Raw genomic sequence first — 21,182 nt, forward strand, 5'->3', positions numbered from 1 at the left:
AAATCAAAAGACGATCGTAGCTGGACTTTAATAGCAGAACTAAAAATAATTAAAAAAAACTTTCTGTGCATTACTGAAAAAGGTTAAGATAACACAATCTTCAATTTACAGGAAATTTAAGCAACAAAGTCGGACCTTCTCCTTAAACTAAGAAAGTACTTTTTATGTAGTTGTAATGTGATTTACTTAAAATTCAGTTCAAACAAAATGATTTTATTTACCTCAGAATAAAAACATTCTAAACCAGTTTTTCCTCCGTTTATGCATTAAACTCTACTTTTTATTTATAGTTTAATATCTTCGCACTGAGAAAAAAGCTTTGGCCTCCCAACTACCTCCCAATTTTTGAGTCAATCATGGGATAATTATTGACAAATATTATTAATTCATTAATAAAACCTTTTTGCTTTTTGAAGCATTATGCCAACAAAACTGATAAAAAAAACAAATGTCTGATCCATTCATTTAAAGCCCCCCCCCCCAATGCATCTGTCTCTTATACACACTGACTGTGTTTCTAAGTACATGTTTTACATTTTTTCGATACATCAGACTTACCTCTAACAACCACATCAGTGGCGATGGAGATGCTGTCCACTTTGGTCTGAACAGCACAGGTGTATTTCCCAGCATGCTTCAGCTGAATGTTCCGGATCATAATGCCACCATCTGACCTCTGTTGGTCAGAATGAAGGCATTAGAAGAAAGTCGGAAAAAGTCAATTGGCTGAAGTTTATGAAAGTTAAATCAAAAACTCCACCAAAAAACAAGGGCAATGTCAGAGGGATTACCTTTTATTTCAGCAAGGAGAAAACCATACATCCAGGTACACAATAAATACTTTTTATAGTCATTCATCAGGAACAATTTTTGTGAGGAAATCAAAAAAGCTTCTTTTAGCACCAACCCTTTTATTCTCTCCAACTTCATTTAGTCTACAGGAACCCATTCAATGCCGAACACATTATCGGCTTTGAAGTTTAAAGCTAGACATAATGTTGAGTTGATGCCTTATCTGTGAAAGCAAAAAAACTATGGAGCAAGCTGGGATTCTGTCTACTTTGATGTATAATCAGGGGCATTTAATGCAGGGAAAAAATTCAGATGCTTCGAATGATTCACTTTGAAACTCAAAGCCATCATTAAAATAATATAACTGAGGAACCCGTCACAGATGTTTCAATTTGGTAAATTCCATAGAAGATGGCGAGCAAAGGAAATTGACATTTTAGAACTGCAAAGACGGTGAAGACAAGAAAAAAATGCCATATTCTAACCTTTTTCTTAGTAAAAGAAAGTGAAGAACTTGTGGACAAGTACATTGTTGTTTTACAAACACAGTTAGTTTCATCATCTGGACAAAAACAAGCGGTAAGAGGTGAACTTTCTCTCCGATCTGATGCTTTATTTAACCCGTCGTGATGATCTGCATATACAGTATGTCGCTTTCCTTTACCGCTGCAGTCAAGGTTGGTGCTGCACTATGTATCAAATAGTCTGCTTTTTGTGAAAAAAGTGATCTAAACCAAAAAAATAACAAGAATAAAGTACTAAAAACTGATTGAATAATTATTTCTTTTGTAAGTGAAAAAAGGTATAAGCGGGATAATGGCCTTCAAGTGTGTATTATCACAGATTTCTGACAATATACACTTCGTTGGCCACTATCCCTTACATATATACTAGGTTGAAGCGAACCGTTTCGGTACGGCAGTTTCTATTCAGTTCACTGCTGTAACGTTTCGGTAAGTTTTATCTTTTTTCCCCCCGCATATGCATTGTAACGACCCAACTGCTGCTTTGTCACTCGTGGCAGGGAAACAAGAGCCAAGAGCCGAGCTGTCACTTAACTAACTGCGTTGCCTGTCCTTACCCCATCCTCCACACACCCTACAACAGTCTCAGAGAGGGAGAGGTAGACAGAGAAGAAGATTGTTCAATCTTTTTTCTGGCATTTAATCTATCTAATTATGAACACACATGAACAGAGTAACAACATGAACATCACTTCTCTTCATAGCTCTCTCAGTGATGGTGAAGAATTCAACACACAACATTTCACATTTCCCTTAAGTCTTAGTGGCTATAGGCGGGGCTCACCCCCAGGTCGCCACCGTATTAACTTTGCGCCAAGGCGTAACTAATGTTATCCGTGAGTTTCCTCCGAGATGCTTTTAGGTGACAGACAGTAAGCATGTCAACATATGGCTAATGCAGACGCGAGGCCAGAGATAAGGAGCCGCCCCCCATCTCCTCACGCTCTCCTGTGTGTTTGGTTCCTGGCAGCTAATAGTTTTTCTTATTTTATTAAGCAGATCACCTATATAGGTCAATTTTATTTAATGTTATGTAAAACCAAGTCATTTTTTTCTGCCTTAGTTTTTTGTATTGAAAATAGATAGATAGATAGATAGAGAGAGAGAGAGAGAGAGAGAGAGAGAGAGAGAGAGAGAGAGAGAGAGAGAGAGAGAGAGAGAGAGAGATAGATAGATAGATAGATAGATAGATAGATAGATAGATAGATAGATAGATAGATAGATAGATAGATAGATAGATAGATAGATAGATAGATAGATAGATAGATAGATAGATAGATAGATAGATAGATAGATAGATAGATAGATAGAACTTTATTAATCTCCCAAGGGAGAAATTCAGGTGTCCGGCAGCAAAACATACACAATAAAATAATAACAAATTCATAAAATAGCAGTTCATATCAGGCAGATTTGTTAAACAGCAGTACCGAACTGAAATGTATTGAACGGAGCCCTAAGAGATTCTGAACCGAGTTAAGATTTTAGCGTATCGTTACACCCCTAATATATACTGAACATCTAAGTGCTCTGCAGGATCAAATTTAGTCTATTATAAGGTTTACTGACTGAGACTGTAAGGATACTTGACTATTGTGATAAACTCACCCCACCAGCTTTTTCAAAATAGGCTCCGCGACCTCCGAAATGAATGAGCTGCTCGTTGAAGAACCAGGTGAACTTCAGGTCCAAAGTTGGGTCGTGTGAAACCTGGCAGGGCAGCACAATACTCTCACCCAGAGTCACATCCAGGTGACCTGCTGGACTGGTGATAACAGTCGCATCTGCAGAAGAACCAAAGTGTAATTCAGAAGGGACAGGTTGTGTTAAGAATCAAAATCAAATTAAATCAATCTTTATTTATACATAGATTTTCATACCTGACAACACAAAGTACCAGAAAAAAGAAAGTAAAACAAATAAATTAACTGAAAAATCCAGAAGCTTCCTCACTTATAGGGAGTTCCGTTCGAAAAGTAATCCACGATAGGTAAAATCCATAAAGTAGGATTAAAGATGTTTTAATGCTGTAAAACCGCTCAGAACACATTTTAATACACTTTACTCAGACAGAAATTAACTTATGAACACTTTTTCCTTTTGTGAAACTCTCAAAGTTCAAACGTTCAGAGAAATATGAATCCAGTATTACAGCATGAAATCAACATCTGATCACAATCAAAATTTTATATAAATGTGGCGAACTGAACTCATTCTGTACAGGGGACACGGTATGGAGGAGACTGATTGACAAAGACAACAGCCAATCAGGACGCAGAACACAATGCGCTAAAAAAAAGAGAAGCATGCAAAATTTCGCTGGAATAATTCTGCGAAAAATGGAGACTGCAAAAGCTTCGCTTATATGTCTGGTTCTTCAAATTCCAAGAAAAGTCTTTGTAAATTTGTTTTAATGGACGTTTTCCACATTCAAACTCTTGCATTCTACAACCCTTTTCAGGCTCTACGCACCGAACGCTATTGCCTTTGAACATGCCTTGCAAGCTAAACTGGGTCAACTTTGACCAATCAGAGACTCTAATTTGGTAGTGGTGCTTGGATGGAGTCCCCTTAATTCACGGAAGTGCTAAGTTTGAAAATTGATCACGGAGGAATTACTAATAGTAATTAACTAATAGTTCCGGCGGTTTGTGCCCCGCCGGAACTATACAACACTAAGTCAGTTCCATAACGTAATAGAACTTTGAAAGAAAAAGCAGGAGTAAGATTCGCTTCGATATTTTGCACCAAGTCTCTTTTAGCTGTAGGTGGCGGACATGCACTAGTAAACAGTAGAAAAAGAAAAAGAGGAATCCTCTCCTTGTTGTGCAGTGGGAACACCATTGTTGTTTAAAGTAGCTTAAGACTGCTATTTTTTTGAATTTTTTTTCCTTTACCTAATAATTCTTGAAGTACTTGAAACAAATTCTGTCCTCCAACTCAACACATTCACCAAACAAAGCACTTTAGATCCAGCAGGGAGATCATTATAAGTGTATTTCCTTCATTTTCACAGCAGGAAGATGTTAAAAGTCAGAAAACAACCAAAGAGCAGCACAATGGTAATTCAGTTCTGACACTATAATTTATTTTTGTTTACACAAGACAAAAAAACCACCATCAATATAATCATTGCTAATCTCAGTTGGATGTTTTATTTAGTGCCAACTTTGTGCAAAGAAGTGATCTCAGACTGGGAAACGCTATACACCATTCCAGTGTGAATTATGCATGCACCTCATAAGCCTTGTGTGGACAGCCAAGCCAATGCAGCATGTCAGGGAGAGTAAAGGTCTATATTCAGCTCTGTCAAAACAAGCTAGCTTGTTTATCTTCTGCTTCTTAAAAACCAACTAGCAGTGACATTTTATTGCGAATGCCTAGGAAAGGCCTGGCTCAATTTTCAAAATGAGATAGGGAAAACTTTTAGCAATGAATTTCAAAGTTGGCGACACTCTTTCCTATAATAACAAGATGGGAATTTACAATTTGCCCTGCTGAATAATTTCTGTCTCTTCTGGATGATTTTTATTTGGAAAGATCTGCTGTGTGTAATCAATACCTATAAAAAACTCATTTATCACACTACTAAGGGGCAGTGGATAGTACAGATTTCATCAGAACAATAGCTAAATTTTTGTGTCACTTTATTTGAGTAGTCACATTATTTGGCTTGGAAACAAATACAACCACACACCTGAGATTCAAAATATGGCATCTGGGTTGCTGTGAAGCATCTGCCAACAACTTAATGTGACATTGAGCTAACAGAGTGTAAATGTAAGTGTTTCTGTTTCAGAATGTACAGATGGCATAAACAAAACAAAAACCGATACTAGTGCAATAATACTTTAGTTAAAATGTATTTTCAACTGTGTTGTGAATGACATGAAAAACTGAATTTAGGACAAATTAAAATGTAGATCATCAGAATATAAGAAAACTAGAAAAAAAATATTTACTTATTGAGTACAGTGAGAAAGAAAAAGATACAAATATTTTGTTTATATATACATAAAAATATATATAGTATCCTTCATTGTTAATTTCCATTCTTCACAAAAAAACAACACCAAAGAGGTTTTGATCCGTCTACACATTCTAGAGTATTCTTCTAAAAACCTGCGCTCTGAGCAACAGCCCCTCCTAATCCATGGAAAACAGGCGGGTTCTTACAATATGACGTAGAAATGTGAGGAACAGCCCCTTCCAGGGAGAGTCTACACTGCCAGCACCGACCCCAGGCTAACACACAAACACACACTTTCTATGTGGCGCTAGCGGTGATCAACTACACGCTTTTGTAAGGCGGAACATCCATCTACGCAAAAGTTCGGATGTTGTTTGTTTTCATTGGTGAAAAGCAGACATGTGGCTCTAGGTTGACGTCATGAAATGGACGGCACCCACAAGGAGTGAAAGGCGGAGCCTCAGAGATCGGGTGGGAAACAGGCTTTCAAAAATGACTAATATTTCATCACAAAATTGTTCTTTAGTGGGCCAAAAGTGATATACTATCATATATATGGACATGGTTTACTCTAAAAGGGTAAAGAAAAGCATGAAATAGGCCCTTCAATTACTTTAGGTAGAGAAATGGACCAACATTAGTTTTTTTATTTAACTTATTTGTGAAATTTGAAGTAACAAACGCACCTTAAGAGGTTTTAACAGGGCGATGTCCTTGACTCTGTTTTTCAAAACAAACTTTACTGCATAGCAGAAACTTAACAATTCATTGAATTTTAAGGCACTGTGCAAAAAAGACTTAATAAGAACACTATTTCACATGCAGAAAGCCTGAACTGGCCTTTTAATGAAACATTGTGTTCATCTTCGCCCACAAATGGTTATTACATATGCTTTTTTTCAAGTAGGTTCTTAAGTTTTGCTTAACGAAAGTTTGAAATGTTCGTCAACTACATTTTCTGCAACAGTTGTTTTTTAATATGCTGTTTGCGTCTAGACAAATATAAAAGACATGCTCTGATTAGTGATTGAGAAAAAAGCTTTCAAGCATAATGGCAAAGGAGTAAGGAAAATGATAGGGTAGATTCAAATATATGGGAAATGCAGGATCTAAATACATGCTTTCAAGCAGAGAAACGGCTGCCGCCAGACAAAGGGCTTAGTGATATTCATCAATGAATGGATTTTGAAAACATAAACTACAGAAAGTAAACAATTATGGGGAAAAAAAGACCATCCAGTAAACGGATCAAAATACAAGGATCTTAAAAAAAACAAAAAAAACAGTCAATTAATCTGAAATTATATTTCAAGCAATTAAAAATAAAAAACAGACGAACACATATTTTATCTAGTTTAGTTTAGCTACGTTTATTTGTCAAATGAATCTCCACTCATTGAAGGGAGAAGGAGAAAATGAAGATCTAAACTCCTAGCATGTTAAAGGTAAACTACTATATTTCACAGACATGACATCTATCCAGAAGTGCATTAAATTTATTGATCCCAGTGTAGATGATTAAGATTAGTATATTAATAAATAGCATTAACAGAGTAACATGATACTCTTTATCATATGGTAAATGGTAAATGGCGTATACTTATATAGCACTTTCTACCTTCTTACGAAGGCCCAAAGCGCTTTACAGTCACAGTCCCATTCACCCATGCACACACACATTCACACACTGGCGGCGGATCCGCTGCCAAACACTGGCGCCGACCTCCCACCAGAGGCAAGGTGAGGTTCAGTGTCTTGCCCAAGGACACTTCGACACATGGGGCGGGAATCGAACCTGCAATCTTACGATTATGGGTCGACCGCCCTACCGCTGCACCACGCTGCACCACCCCCATATTAACAGGAAAACAAACTTACACACCACGTAACCCCCATGTGCTATCCTAGGCCCTTTAACGTTGGGAGTTGGGTCATCTAGACCCACTAGACAGTGCGCTGAACCTTTTTTCTTCAATGATTTGTGAACCTCACTGGTGTCCATGGATTACATGAAATCTTTCCACCTTTATCCACCTTTGTCATGGTAGGAAGAACACGTCAATGTAAGGGTGGGGGTCATCTAAGATAGCACAAGGGTTAAAAACACAAACGTTCTTTTGTTTGGCAAAACATCAGAGCACCCATTGATATTCAAATCCCCCTTTTCTGTTTATATTGAATTTATAGATAGGATTCCGATGCTTAGTCTATTTTAGAGTTAAGACACTTTGTTTTGAAGTTCCTACGGCCCTTCAGACAGTAGGAACAGTAGACAGTGACATGAATAGTAAGCATACATTTGCATCAGAGAATGTTTTACATATCAGGAGGACCTCAAGTGTTTGGTCCACTTCTTTAAAGGATCATTTTACCCCACTGAACGGACACAGGCTTTTTAACACACTCATTTTAGGAATTACTATTTGTATTTAATGTCACAACACAATTCATTCTGTTAAACTTTAACCTAATCTATCAAAAATACTAACATTTGATTGTTTTATATGATTCTTAATTCCCACTACTACTATGAATAACAAAAATGTAAACATTGCTCATAAATGCTCATGACATTAAAAACAATTAAAATATTTCAAGTGGGACTACTGCACATCGTTTGCTTTCTTCACATATGCAGCCAGAGCTCCCCATTCCCACCTTCCTCAAGATGGACTGTTTGGTCAGGAAGCCCTTCTGGACAGCAGAGAAGCAGATGACAAAGAAGCTGACATCAAAAGGACACAAAGTATAGGCTTGGCATTTTCGGGGACTCTTGGGAGTGGTCAGATGAAAGACAACCATCATTCAGATACTAAAAGCATGTCAAATGAATAACGTCAAGAAGAATAAACCCTGACTAGTATATCTAGGGATTTTCTAAAAACGAGAGATTGTAAACTGTTAAAACCTTGTGACAGTCATACAGTCAAAAATAGACCCACAACACACATATGAATGCGTGTTTAACATGATTAAAATTATGGGTCAGTTTCTTATGGCTTTGTGCAACATGAATCAGGGACAACGAGAGATTATCAAGTTAAAAAATGTTTATTCATCTACCAGATTATCTTATCTATATGTTTTGAATGAGTCAGAGGTCAGAACTCTGTCTCCCCCTCTGGTCACCAGCAGGAAACGTCTCCAAAGTACTGAATGCACTTCATCTCCCAGCAATCCCAGCATGCACTTCCTGGATGACACACACCTGACTCTCATTCACTCAATCCCTCACAGTCTACTTAAGCACTGCACTGAGCCACACTTGGTGTGAAGTATTGTTTGTGCCACTCTGCCTTCCTTACAAAGTGTTGGATCTGATCTTCTGACTCTGTTTGCCTGCACTGACTCTCACCTGGACTCTGATGACACTGTCTCTTCTCTGATGCTCATATGCCTGTTAATGATTCTTGCATGCCTGACCCTGATTTTAGCTTTGAGAACTTTTAGCTGAGTTAATAAACCTGCTGCAATTGGAACCAGCCATCTGCCTGTTCTTGTGACAGTATGCTGTGTAGTACGACAGAGTATTAGGGTCACCATAAAAAAAATGACAGATTAAAATAAAAAATTCACAAGAATAAAGTAAAATTATGAGAAAAGGTTGATATTTTAAGAGAAACAAGTTATATATTGCAAATTTCTGACATTAAACTGAACTAGCATGGCTTTTTCCTTATTAAATTGTGACTTTTTTTCACTTTGAATTTATTCTTAAATTCTTTACTCTACTTTACTTGTAGTTTTATGACTTTATTGTCATATTTTTATTTGTTTCATGTTTTTTATGTTGTTGACACAACTGTATAAAGTGAATTCAGTTTTTTTTTTTTTAATTAGCAGGAAATCTTCAGATAAAAGTGTGAAAGCCTGTTCCAATTCTCTCATACAACCACTGCAGGACACTTTAGTCATATTTGTTTCTTTCCAGAGCTGCTAACAAATGACAAGAAGTCACAGTGCTCTTCAAACTATGAGTTCCTCTATATTTGTATCCATTTCTGAACATTGCTTCTATGTGAAGTACTTTTTCCTACTTGTTCTTCAAAGTGCTCTACAGCTGAAGTTAAGCTGGGCTGAAAATAAACGTGTCAGAGAGGAAGCTATTGAAGCGGTTTCATTGTGACAGAAGTGCCTAAAATGATGTAAGAGACGACACTAACAAGATTGTGAAAAACTTTCCAAAGAGATGTTGAAAGGAGTGAATCCTTTTGTATTTTAGCTCAAAGACATAAAAGAAAAAACATCAGATATTAAATGGAGGCATCAAAATTATTGAGGAAAAAAAACAGCCACCGGAAAAAAGGAAAGAAGCACATAGGAGTGAAAACCAACTGAATACAAAAGATGTGATTCTGCTTAACCCTTGTGCTATCTTAGATGACCCCACCCTTACATTGACGTGTTCTCCCTACCATGACAAAGGTGGATAAAGGTGGAAAGATTTCCTGTAATCCATGGACACCAGTGAAGATCACAAATCATTGTGGGGTCTAGATGACCCAACTCCCAATGTTAAGTGCCTGGGATAACACAAGGGTTACATACTTTCCAGTTCATAGTTTTTTTTTCCTTTGCTTTTAACTAAATGTCTATTTGTGTGTGTGTGTGTGGCACACATATGTGCACACACTGGTTGTAAGAAAAATCAGAAATTGTTTTTTGAAAATTCGAAAGACTTCAATTTTAAAATGATGAAGCTTAATTTTTGCCTAAACAACTTGCACCTGTAGATTGTTGTGCAGTCTGGAAAGCCCGGTGTGTGAAAAGAAAATAACTTTAAACAGAACCAGAAAGCTTTATTTAAAAAAAAAATTGAAAGAAATATTTATTTGCTCTTGTAGGAAAAAGATGCATTGCTTAGAGCAGATAAACAAAATAATATGTATTTTGCATGAAAACAGGACAAGAAAGAGGTAAAAAAACAAAAAGTTTATAAAAATGCAGACATTATTGACAGCAAGGGTTTCTGCTTGAACACATTACAGTAGTATTTTAGCATTTTTTTGATTAGGTAATACCTTGAGGTGTACCTTTTCTATTAGTTTGGTTCTACTTAGTGATGGGTGCGGCAACACCAACGCGTTGGCTCACGTGTCGAGCTCATAGAGTGAACCCCGTGTCGGTGCGCGTATCGCTTCAGGAAAAGTCACATGACCAATACAGCCACTGTGTCACTGTGTCACGGAGTAGTCAAACAAGGAAGAGCATCTACCAGCAGTGTTGCCAGATTATGCGGTTTAATAAATTAATTTAATTAATTTAATATATATATCAGCTGAATTTCTTAACTGGGTTGCCTGCAATGACGTTTTTGGTCCAGCAGGAGTCAGTATTAAGTGACACAGTATCCACACAGTATCAACACAGTTTGGGCAATGTGCTGAAACGCTTCACGAGGCCTCATCTACCCATCAGTAGCTCTACTCCATAAAAAGAGTCAGAATTAGAAATGCAAGGCAAACATATCCATTTTGCAGAAATAGTAAAAACTGTAAAAATCAGCACTTTCAATTTTGTTGTTTTGTTTTCTTGCTTCTTGTGTAAAAATGTCATGCCTTGTGTTTTCCCAGATCACAATCACACCAGGTTTCAATTACAGCAGTTTCTGTTTCAGTTAATTAGGCTTCGGTATATTTAAATCATGGTTTTTCAGGTAATCAGTGCCAGATTCTTTTGTTTATAGCTTCTTTTTGTTCCTGGTCCAGGCTGCTGGTTGGCATGGTTCCGTCTAAGTTTCTTTAAAGTTAAGTTTATTTATTTATTTATTAAATAAAATTTAACGTGTCCTGTCAAACAATGACTCCTGCAATTGGGTCCTACATGACTTCCATGTTTGAGTTTCAAAACTAAGACACATCTCCTTCCTATTATGCTACAGGTAATGGTGCCCTAATCTGTATATGCTATTTATTTTTTTTTTTTGTGGGGAAAATCCTTTGAATTGACATTTGCTTGCTTTACTCTGACACAAGGAAAAAAACAAACACGTCTCCAATTATTACTCAATCCCTTTTTTCTTTTAGTAGAATTGTTCTCCTGTGGTTCCATTACACAGGGAAAAAAATGATAATTCTATTTTAACACATCATTAGTCCCTTAAGTAACGTAATTTAATGTTTAAAGTTTTCACATATTCAGCTGAAACTTATTTTGCTCTAAGTCAAACCCTCAGAAGCTGGCTCTATGTAAAATGAATTACCTCTCTACTGACATTTAAGTGTCTTTAAATATGGATGCCAGTGTGGTTGGTAATTATAAATAGAAAAATTGTTATTTTGCAAGAATTATGAAACAAAAAACAAAACTCCACTGCAAATCAGGATGCAGTTGGTCCCCAAGTCCTTTCATTGAAATGCTGATGCTGTTTGTCATTTGTATTTTACACAGTGAGGATAAATTTCAAACTTTATTCTGCTCTTAGATACAACTGCATTTGCGGCTACTGTCTGCCTTTTTGCATGCACTAATGAAGACAGTAATTGGGTTTAAAAAGGCAGCAGTTTTTCCTTGAAATCACTAAGTGAAGCTCTGTTACCTTTAAAAACCTAATTGTCTGATATGAAACTAAAAATGACGAGGATAATAAAGCAACTGTGCAAAGTGTAGTTTATAAAGTTTTTTTTTTCATTTTTATTGTTTTCAATTTCAAAATCTGACTCAAGTCCCCACTCCAACCATCTTTTGATCAATTGCAAAAGCATTTCCAGTGGTTTTGTAATCATGATTAGGCTGTTTTTAGCTCAAACCTGTGTCGTCTTCAAGGTCATAGTTTCTGGCGTCGACATGCGCCTCTGACTGTTGGCGCGGAAGTAAGCTTGGGCTTATTTTCCGGGTCTATTTGTTTACACTCCTGCTAGCTTAGAGCCCCTCACAACCCAGACCTAACATTACAGGTGCAACAAAAATGGAGCAGAGCAGGGAGCTTGTGCCCTGTCAAGTGTTGTTTGTACATAACGATAAACTTTTTCAAACAGCATTTTTTCCATCTGCTCCTGATTCACCACAATCTGAATAAAGAATTACTCAGAAAAGTAATTTTAAGCATAATCTCCATTATGTCATCAATCAGTAGAGAAAAGCTACAAGAAGATGTCAAAAACTCAATTTTCATTGGAGTGGGTCTTCAAACTGATTCAAAAAAGTTGTACAGGTAAACTTTCTTTTTAATAAGAATTCATATTCTTGTTAAAACCTCGTGGACTGGAATTCTGTCTACACAGCGTGTGGAGGTCAAATGAAAGGCTGATGTTCCTATGGTTGTTGTGGGCTTTTTGGTTTATTGTACAGGACTATTTCATAATATACCACTACCTATTTGAAATATGTTGATACAAAATTAGACTGCAAGTAGTAGTAATTTAACATTTTGTTAGCCCTTTTTTTTCCCATCTTAATTTTGGTTCAGAAGCCCTAAACAATTATTTAACATTTCCTGCCCTTTAAAAAAAAAAAAAAAAAAAAAAAATTTGTTTAGTTATTCTTTATTGTATAATAGTGAAAAGGTGATACTTCTTTTTTTTTTTTTGAAAATATGTAGACATAAAGAAACATTATTTACTGATAATTTAATAATCACTTTACTCACCTTTTACTGAAAGACTGCCAGCACTGCTTGCTACTCCGAACTGGTTTCTGGCCACACATGTGTAGACTCCAGCATCCGCTTTAGTGACATTTGATAAACGCAGGCTTCCGTTATCCAACACCGTAACTCTGCAGACGACATTTACACACATAAACGGCACATTGAACCTTTGAAATGGTTAAACTTTCAGCCTTTGCGTCCTTTTATTATCTAGTTGTGTGTTAGTCTGTCATAGTGTTCCAGGTGTGGTTTATGCACTCAGCTCTCTGCCAGTTTTCAGTGAGTAATTAGCCTGTTCTGTGCCCACTCTGCCAGATCCACAAGCTCCCATCAACAGAAAACTAGCTGGGAAGGGCAGGTTCATCTCGCCTGATCGGTAAGTGGTAACTTGTTTTGAATTGTTTGTATCACAGGGAACCTTTGTAATGTTATGAGAGAAAATCATTGCTAATTTAAACTGGATACTTTTGGAAATGGAAGTGTTCAAACATTGTTTTGCACAAAAAGATGCAACACAGTGAACATTAACAAGCCAAGTGGAACAAAAGATTTCTCGATGAGTGCCAATCAATGAGTTATATAGGCTAAAGTTGTTACACTAGCTTGTTGCGTATGCAAAGTTGAACGCCATGAGGGATGGGTCGAGATGGCGTGCTACAGATGCACAAAGAGAGCTGGAAAAACAAAGATGTGACTTTCAACAAGTACATTTTGACTGTCAGCTATATATATAATAAAGGAGAACTTCTAGAAAGACATTTTATTAATGTTTAAGGACAGTTTATTAGTTTTTGCAACCAAACAATTTGCTAACAACAACAAGCTTGTCTTTTTTTATTTTTTTTATAAAGTTTCGGTTCTGAAACCCAAACAAATGGTTAATAAAGATATTTTATATCCATCCTGTGGTTTTTGGGTTAAACACAAGTTCTTAAAAACAGTGAGTGTGAGAGAACACTTTTACTTTAAGATTGAAATATTCCACAGCAAAAGCTGTTTAGTTTTTTAGACTGAGTAAAAAATACTTTACCTGTAAGATTTAATTAAAAAAAAAAAAACCCTCAGGGGTGCCCCATCATTTTCTATTTTCAAAATTTCACAAGTTCAAAGTCGCCTTTCTCTGCACCTTCTGTTGTCAAATTCATACATTAACCCATATGATTCTCACTACTGAATCTAATTTTACATTTTACACTCCACATCAGTGTGTAAGGGATTAAGGGTCTTTATAGTGTAAAATATTTGAATGGATTTCAAATTTTTTTTTTCCTTGAACCACTTGGATTTCCAGAATGATAAAACAATGACCTGTTGTGATTTAGAAAGCTGCAGAATTGAAACATATGAAACCACAGTTATATATATGCTCTAAGCTGAATTAGACGAATCCTTGGTAAAAGAACATTAAAAAAAGTTATGGATCTGAATTGTCAGAGGGACAAGACCTGCAGTCTTCATGTGGCATCCTGTGTCAAGCTTCCTCCACTGCAGAGACCCAAAGCAACTCTGTACGATGCAGCAGGGATAAAGGGAGCTCCATCCATCATAAATGCTCGAAATTTGGTCCCTTTTCTTCTAAAGGTTGTTCTAAAGCAATTAAGTTATTGCTAAAATTTGTGGAGCACATAAAAGCCAGAGTGTTGTGATATAGTAAACAGGCACTTTAAGTGTGCCACATTGACCCGTATTAAAGTGAGCTATTGGCAATACACTAAAAGCCTCCCTATGGTGCAACAAAAACTGAGAGGCTGTAAATGAAAACACTTTTTTACCCCCCTAAAAAGCATTGTATAATTAAGTTTGTAAATTACAAGACACTTTTAATATTCTAAAGTGCTGTCTAATTCATTCATATGTCATCTATTCTGTTTTGGTGACGCAGCGTGAGAGCCGCTTGTCTTAATAGCCTCCGAAATTATTTCAGATTAGTCCTAAAGTACAGCATGGTTTTTAAGCATAACCATCTTAGATGCAGTGGTTCAACCCAAAGGTAAAAATACTTAGAGCTTCCTCATAGATGCAACTGCTGCCTGTGATTAGCAGTTGCAAAATTGAATTTGGGTAAGCACTCCTACCTTAATCTCATAATTTTCTGGTAATACATTTTTTGGTTATGAGATTTCTATCAGATGCTTTTCCTACTAATCAGGTTTTACCCTAACTTTAAGATGATTTTTTTTTCCTTACTATAGTAAAGACATTAGAATTAAAATGAATTATGGGTGTTTTACGTGAGCCGGGGGAAATGGATTACGATTCTGTCATTTTCCTGGAGGCACGCTCAGCAGATTTATTTCAAAATGCATCAAATCTAATGCTAACATGACAGGTTGGAGTACTGGCATGACAGATATTACAATAACACTAAACATGGAATCTTTTATGCAGCTCACACACTTTAAGAAAAAGCTAACACAATAAAAAAAAAAGTGCCTTTTTTTTTAATATAAATACCTGCACCCTACATTTTCATCTGGGTTGCAAACATATATACCGGTAGCTTTTTCTTGTGGTTGGAGGTCATGCGTGACTAAACGTGCAGCGGCAGCACTGTAAATACGATTGATATACTTGAGTTCAGACAAGGGAAAACTGCTGAACAAGGTAAACAATTACTTACTTATCTAAAATAAAAAAATGAGGCATCTGCCAGTTGGTTAACATTGTCTCCTGCTAATAAATAGGGGCGGCTCTGGTGCAGAGGAAGAGTAGTTGACCTAAGATCGGAAAATGACAGGTTCGGTTCCTGCCTTGCCCACCCATGTGTTGAAGCTTTCTTGTGCAATACACGGAACCCCATGTTCCTCCTGGTGGCTATACTTTTGTGTCCGTGTTATGCCACATACACGCCGGGCATGTGATGCGCATTCAAGAAAGCGCGAGTTCTTGAACACACATTTTGCATATGGTTGTTCACACTGTACTTTTGCAACCCGATACTAGCGCATGAACCTGCATTTGGAAAATGCTTGGTGTGAAATATCATAGTGGTGCAAATGTCGCGAATCTTGCTCCAGGCTTTTTCTTTCGCAGCTCTATTCTGATATATGAAAGCCTTGGTGTCATATAATTTCTACCAGACACAAACAGCAACTATTAATTTCATGATCAATTTTCAAGCAGTCGGCACTTCTGTAAAATAAACAGGAAGATACCCGTACGTCATTACTAAAGCTGAGTCTCTGATTGGTCAAAGTTCAACTAGTTTAACTTTCAAAACGCGTTCAGTGGCTGCATGTTTTGCACATAGAGCCCAAAAATGGGTGTAGAAACTGGCGTAGGTACAAGTGAATGTGAGAGTTTTGAACACCGAAGCCTGAAATGCACATATATGCGCATTTACTTCGACTTTCCATCACAAGTGGTTACTTCAATGCACATGGTTGAGGTGCATTGAAGTGTGTGTGCGTGGTTAAATGGGACTTTGTCTGTAAAGCTCTTCGGGTCTTAAAGCAGGGTAAAAAAAAGCACAACACAGTATTCCCTCAGTTATTGCAGGGATTGCCTTATAAAAATGCTCTCTACACACTATAAACTTTTTTCTTAGACAGACAAACATTTTCACAAGGGGTGTGTATCGGCAAGAGTCTGGCGATACGATACGTATCCTGATACACGTGATGAGGTAACGTGACGGGGTGAAGGAGAGCGCTTTAATGTGGCTAAGATGCTTTATTTACATGACAGTCTGCACTGCAGCTCAGCAGCTCCGTTTTCTCTCACACGGAAGTAAACACTGTACACATCACTCGGATCCATCAGGTCGCTGAACAAGAATCTAGTGCTGTGAAGTTCCGCAGAGCTGTGGCCCGCTTTGCTGACAGCATTTTGACTGACGCTCTGTGCATGACCCGCAGCACTGCTTCACACATTCTTATCAGAGCCCACTATGCCAATATCTATTCCATGTTGCTGCCAATATCATAAAAACGTGCAATGCACGTTTTTATGATATTGGCAGCAACATGGAATAGAGTTTGGGTTCAGTACCCATCCTAAGTAAAAACTAAGTAGTTTATGTCTCAGAACAACAAAACAAGCTGTTTCTCGTTGAGACCTTATAGTTGCTTTGTGCGGTGTAGAATTGCTCAAAGAGGCTCTGTGTGCTCTGCTGCCAACTAGCGGTCGGAGGTTTAAGTGATAAACAAGAGTCAGAGGCTTCAGGACGCCCATAAATTATTAAATAAATATCACCCTAACAGCATTTTATATCGATGCATTTTATATTTTTATCGATACAAATATTGTCAAATGAATATCGCGATATGTCGTCAAAAAAATTTTTTGCCTACATTTTTCCCTTTTGCTTAAACTCTAAAAGTTTGCTTAAAAATAAGTTTTTAAATTAATTTTATAATTTTAGTTTTTAGAATGCAAACAAAGATCTGTTCACGACAAAAGCTGAACGCATTCTGTACAGGAAAAACGCCACGGTAAAGGTTGATTGACAAGGTCAACATCCAATCATGATGCAGAGCACAGCAGTCAATACAGTTAAGCATTTGTATTGAAATATTAAATGGGATTGAATAATATAAATGCAATATTGTATATAATAGGGCTGGGTATCACCAGTAATTCCAGAATCGATTTGATTCAAAAAATAACTGAAGCACATGCCTTTTGTGCCTCCACAACTATCAGGAGCAGGTGAATCTTCAGCAGTTTTTCACTGATGAGTTCTTTTGGGTATTTCCTTCTGTTCTACTGTCTCCATGGTGGTCTGGATCACCATCTGCCTAGTGCTGCAATGACCCTTCAGGCCTTACATGGTGCTAATGAGCTGATGGATCAGCGTATCGATCTAAGTGCGGCAGTCTTGAAACAGCCAATGATCTTAAGTAAACAGTGCAGAAACAGCTCTGAGTCTAACCAGGAGAGCAAAGTATAACAGAGTTGGAGGAAGGAGACAGGGGAAGCAATGAAGTGTTGAATCAGTGATCCAATCCAAAGATTTTTTTTACTTCTTACATTTTCCAGTTGAATATTAAGGACATGATACATAAAAAAGTCAATAGAAATAATACTACAGAAAATATTGTCTAGGAAAAGCAGAAAAACAAAAATGTTTACACACCATCTCTGTTTAAAATATCCTGGTACCTGTGGCTCTCTCGAATGGCTTCCTCCCCCTTCCTCCATGAGATCACGCCACGAGGAGACATCCTAGGTTTACATTCCATTAGAACGTCACCACCCTGTCGGGCCAAAGTTTGGGCCTTTACCAAGTTCTGGGAGAAGTCTGGAGCGATAGCTGATGAGAGAGGGAAACAGAAAGGCATGTGAATATTATGAAGGATACAAACGACAAAGAGAAAATCTAATGCTAAAGAATGCTCGAGTGGAAGAGCTTCCTAAAACATGTGGGTCACTCCGTCCATTAGGCAGGTCAGAGTTCAAATTTTGTTCCTCATAGATGCACAAGCCTTTGTTTGCACACAAATGCAGCAATTTGTATTTTATTTGGAAAGAAGGTGGTTTTCCAAGTTTGTGTATTTCACTTGAAAATGTATCATGATTAAGAAGTGTGCTGCAGGGCTTGGAAGAAAAAAATGAAAGAATGCAAAACAAAACTGAGGCTTTGTTGTTGCTTCTCCAGGTCTTAATTACTAATGCACCGCTATCAGGAGCTGTTTGTGCGTGCACCGACTCAGCAAAAAGCTTTTCAACGTCGCCACACAAGCTGGCGCCAGTGACACTGTTGCAAGCAAGTTAAACACTTGCATATACAATGAATTAACAAAATAAAATGTGTGCTAAACATAGCAGAGTATTTGTCATTTGGTTTGATGTAAAACTAAAGCTGCAGTTATAAAAGTTACGCAATGAGAATATCAGGGTAGCAATGAAAAAACGAAGAATTTGGTGTGGAGAAATGTGTTTTGTGGTTGAATATGTAAGTACTGAATGATGACAAAGTTCCTAAACAGTCAAAGCTGGAATCTTTTACTTTAACAATCAAAATAAAGACTAATTCAAAGTAAAAGCCCCACTCCGATCATTTTTTTAAGCTATTGCAAAAGCGTTCCCAGTGATCTTTTAATTATGGTTATGACAGTTTTAGCTAAAACCTGTCGTTTTCTGGGGAATAGAAAATTCACTTCAGAGTTGTGGGCAGGACTGTTGGCCCCCCCTTTCCATCCCTGTTGCTGAGAGCTATCTGTTAACACACTTTCCCCCAACCAAAAAAAATAGAGAGCAATATCGGAGCTATCCAGCCGCACAGTTTTGAGCCAGATGGCAGGTACATGGATCTAATCATTTACAAAAAGATGCATCGGGGCAGGAAGACTCGGGCCTGCCCATTGTATTTTCTACATTTTCAACAGCATAATTTCATCTGCTCCGGATTCACAATGATTTGCATAAATAAATATTTAGAAGTGCAATTTAAGCTTAACTTTCTTTATATATGTCCTCCATCATTAGAAAAATTCTATAAGAAAATGTTAAAACACCAAAAACATGATTTTCATCAGAGTGGGTCTTTTTAGTTTCATTCATGGTTTGGTCCTTTAATAGCATAACCTCTATATAAATCCACCCAGACATATCCTCTGCAGTAACAACTCAGAATCAGACACATCCAGTTACTGTATGTAAGCTGCCAATCACTTATGAGTCTCTCAAAACACAAAGCTGAAGTTGGTTTGAGAAGAGGCTTTGACAGACTGCTGTTCCTCAACTTCAAGAAATGTGTTGTCAAACATTCATAGAAAGTGAGCTAACTGCATAAATATTACATGCGTCTTTCAGTACCAAAGATTTGTAGCCTGTTTATTTGAAATCTGAAGTGGTATTTGCAAGATGTTGTAGCTGAAGGTAGTTAGTGCTCGTCTCTCAGAAGTGACATTCTTGTAAGAGAAGCGATCAGTCTGTAACTTTGTAAGCTTGCTGGAACTCAGAAAACAGCTGACAGATACAAATAGAACTAAGAAATGTTGCCTGCAGCGAAGAAAAAATAAAAAACTTCAAATGGAAGGATGGGATTGGTGACATTACAGAACATGACTTACACTTGGCCCTGAAGAGATTGTGACAAATTGTCAGAAGCCTCTGGAGGGAAAATTGGCACATTGCGAACAGTCTTTACAGTGGTGTTGACATCAACAGGCGATTTAATTCTACTGTGAGAGGAATATCTGCGAGATCTTCTCCAATCTTTACACCCTCGTACCTGGAGCAAGGACTTATGAGAGTCTTATAATTTAGTGTCTTGAGATTAATAGCGTAGATAAAAAACTCAGCAGAAGCACAACCACTGAGATGAACAGGAATTCCACCCTACATGCCTCAGAAATCTGTTTTTAAAGCTGTTTTGATTAAGACGTGTGCAACGCTGCATCAGGATGAAGCAGAAACAGCTGCAACCGACAGTTAAACTTCAGACTTTTACGACAAATGACTAATTTTATACCTTTGCAAGTAAAATTGAATGCTGTTGCAATGTGCAATGCGATGTGCTGTTGACTTTTTTGGAGCAGGGGACCCTGCAGCAGGGGCTGTATTCATGTTTGAAAATATTTAATACAACCAGAGACATACAGATGCTGCTTGCAGGTGGATTGCAGTGAGGCCTGTTCAGGTAGGAGGATGCTGTGGAGCTCATCACTTTGTGGACGATTGTTAGGGCTGCAAATCTTATTAGGGCAGGAAAAGGAAGCCAGTGCAGAGATCTGAATGGTGGAGCGAGATTTGTCCTTTATGGTTGGATAGAAAACCAACAACAACATGCATCTGGGATCATTTGAAGGTTCTGCTTGGCGCTAGCCCCTTTTTGGAACATTGTCGTACTCAGACGAAAAGATAAGTGCCTCTATAAGGCGCACACATTTTTTGCAGAATTTGAGACGGACAGGGTGGCAGAAAATGGAGTCCGTCATCATATTTTCTTCTCATGGTAGCATTTTCTGATAACTCTCGCCTGTGCCACTAGTTGTGATTGAACAAAAAAAGCGTATAAAAACGTGTATAATTTGAGCACAGTGTGATTGAAGGCAGAATGTGTCTTTACCTTAAAAAACTGATCAACAGCACAAAAATTGGGCTGAATTTTTGCCCAACTTTGCAAGACCTATTTACCAATCGAAACACTTATACCATTGACTACTTTACAAAACAGTTTATTGTTGGTTTGTATGAGTTTATTTAGTGATAAACCCCTAGCTTTTAAGGTGTTTTTCATTCATTAATTTATTTTCTTAACCTGCTATGTCCCAACAGAAGCATAAAGGTATTTATGTGATTCGTTGAATGATTCAGGCTGCCATAAGATTGTTTTAGCACATTTGAGGTAACCATTAATCAA

General features: G+C 37.4%; 1 protein-coding gene and 1 long non-coding RNA gene across 3 annotated transcripts in view; one reads left to right on the forward strand and one right to left on the reverse strand.

The window, feature by feature from the left end:
- Window positions 1–21,182, reverse strand: part of LOC101159916 (contactin-4) — an 87,735-nt gene that overhangs the window by 14,417 nt on the left and 52,136 nt on the right. For both annotated transcript variants that reach the window (XM_011476941.3, XM_011476939.3), the window contains exons 11-14: window positions 17,978–18,128; window positions 12,875–13,002; window positions 2,925–3,100; window positions 559–676 (exon numbers count right to left, since the gene is read on the reverse strand). In XM_011476941.3, coding sequence (XP_011475243.1) covers window positions 559–676; window positions 2,925–3,100; window positions 12,875–13,002; window positions 17,978–18,128 — 573 coding nt within the window. The remainder of the gene's footprint in view (window positions 1–558; window positions 677–2,924; window positions 3,101–12,874; window positions 13,003–17,977; window positions 18,129–21,182) is intronic.
- LOC110015343 lies at window positions 10,056–18,639 on the forward strand. The gene is made up of 3 exons (XR_002290528.2): window positions 10,056–11,167; window positions 13,190–13,250; window positions 18,474–18,639. It is a non-coding gene; the product is annotated as an uncharacterized LOC110015343 (long non-coding RNA).

This window comes from Oryzias latipes, chromosome 7, assembly GCF_002234675.1.
Source record: "Oryzias latipes chromosome 7, ASM223467v1".
Taxonomy (NCBI): domain Eukaryota; kingdom Metazoa; phylum Chordata; class Actinopteri; order Beloniformes; family Adrianichthyidae; genus Oryzias; species Oryzias latipes.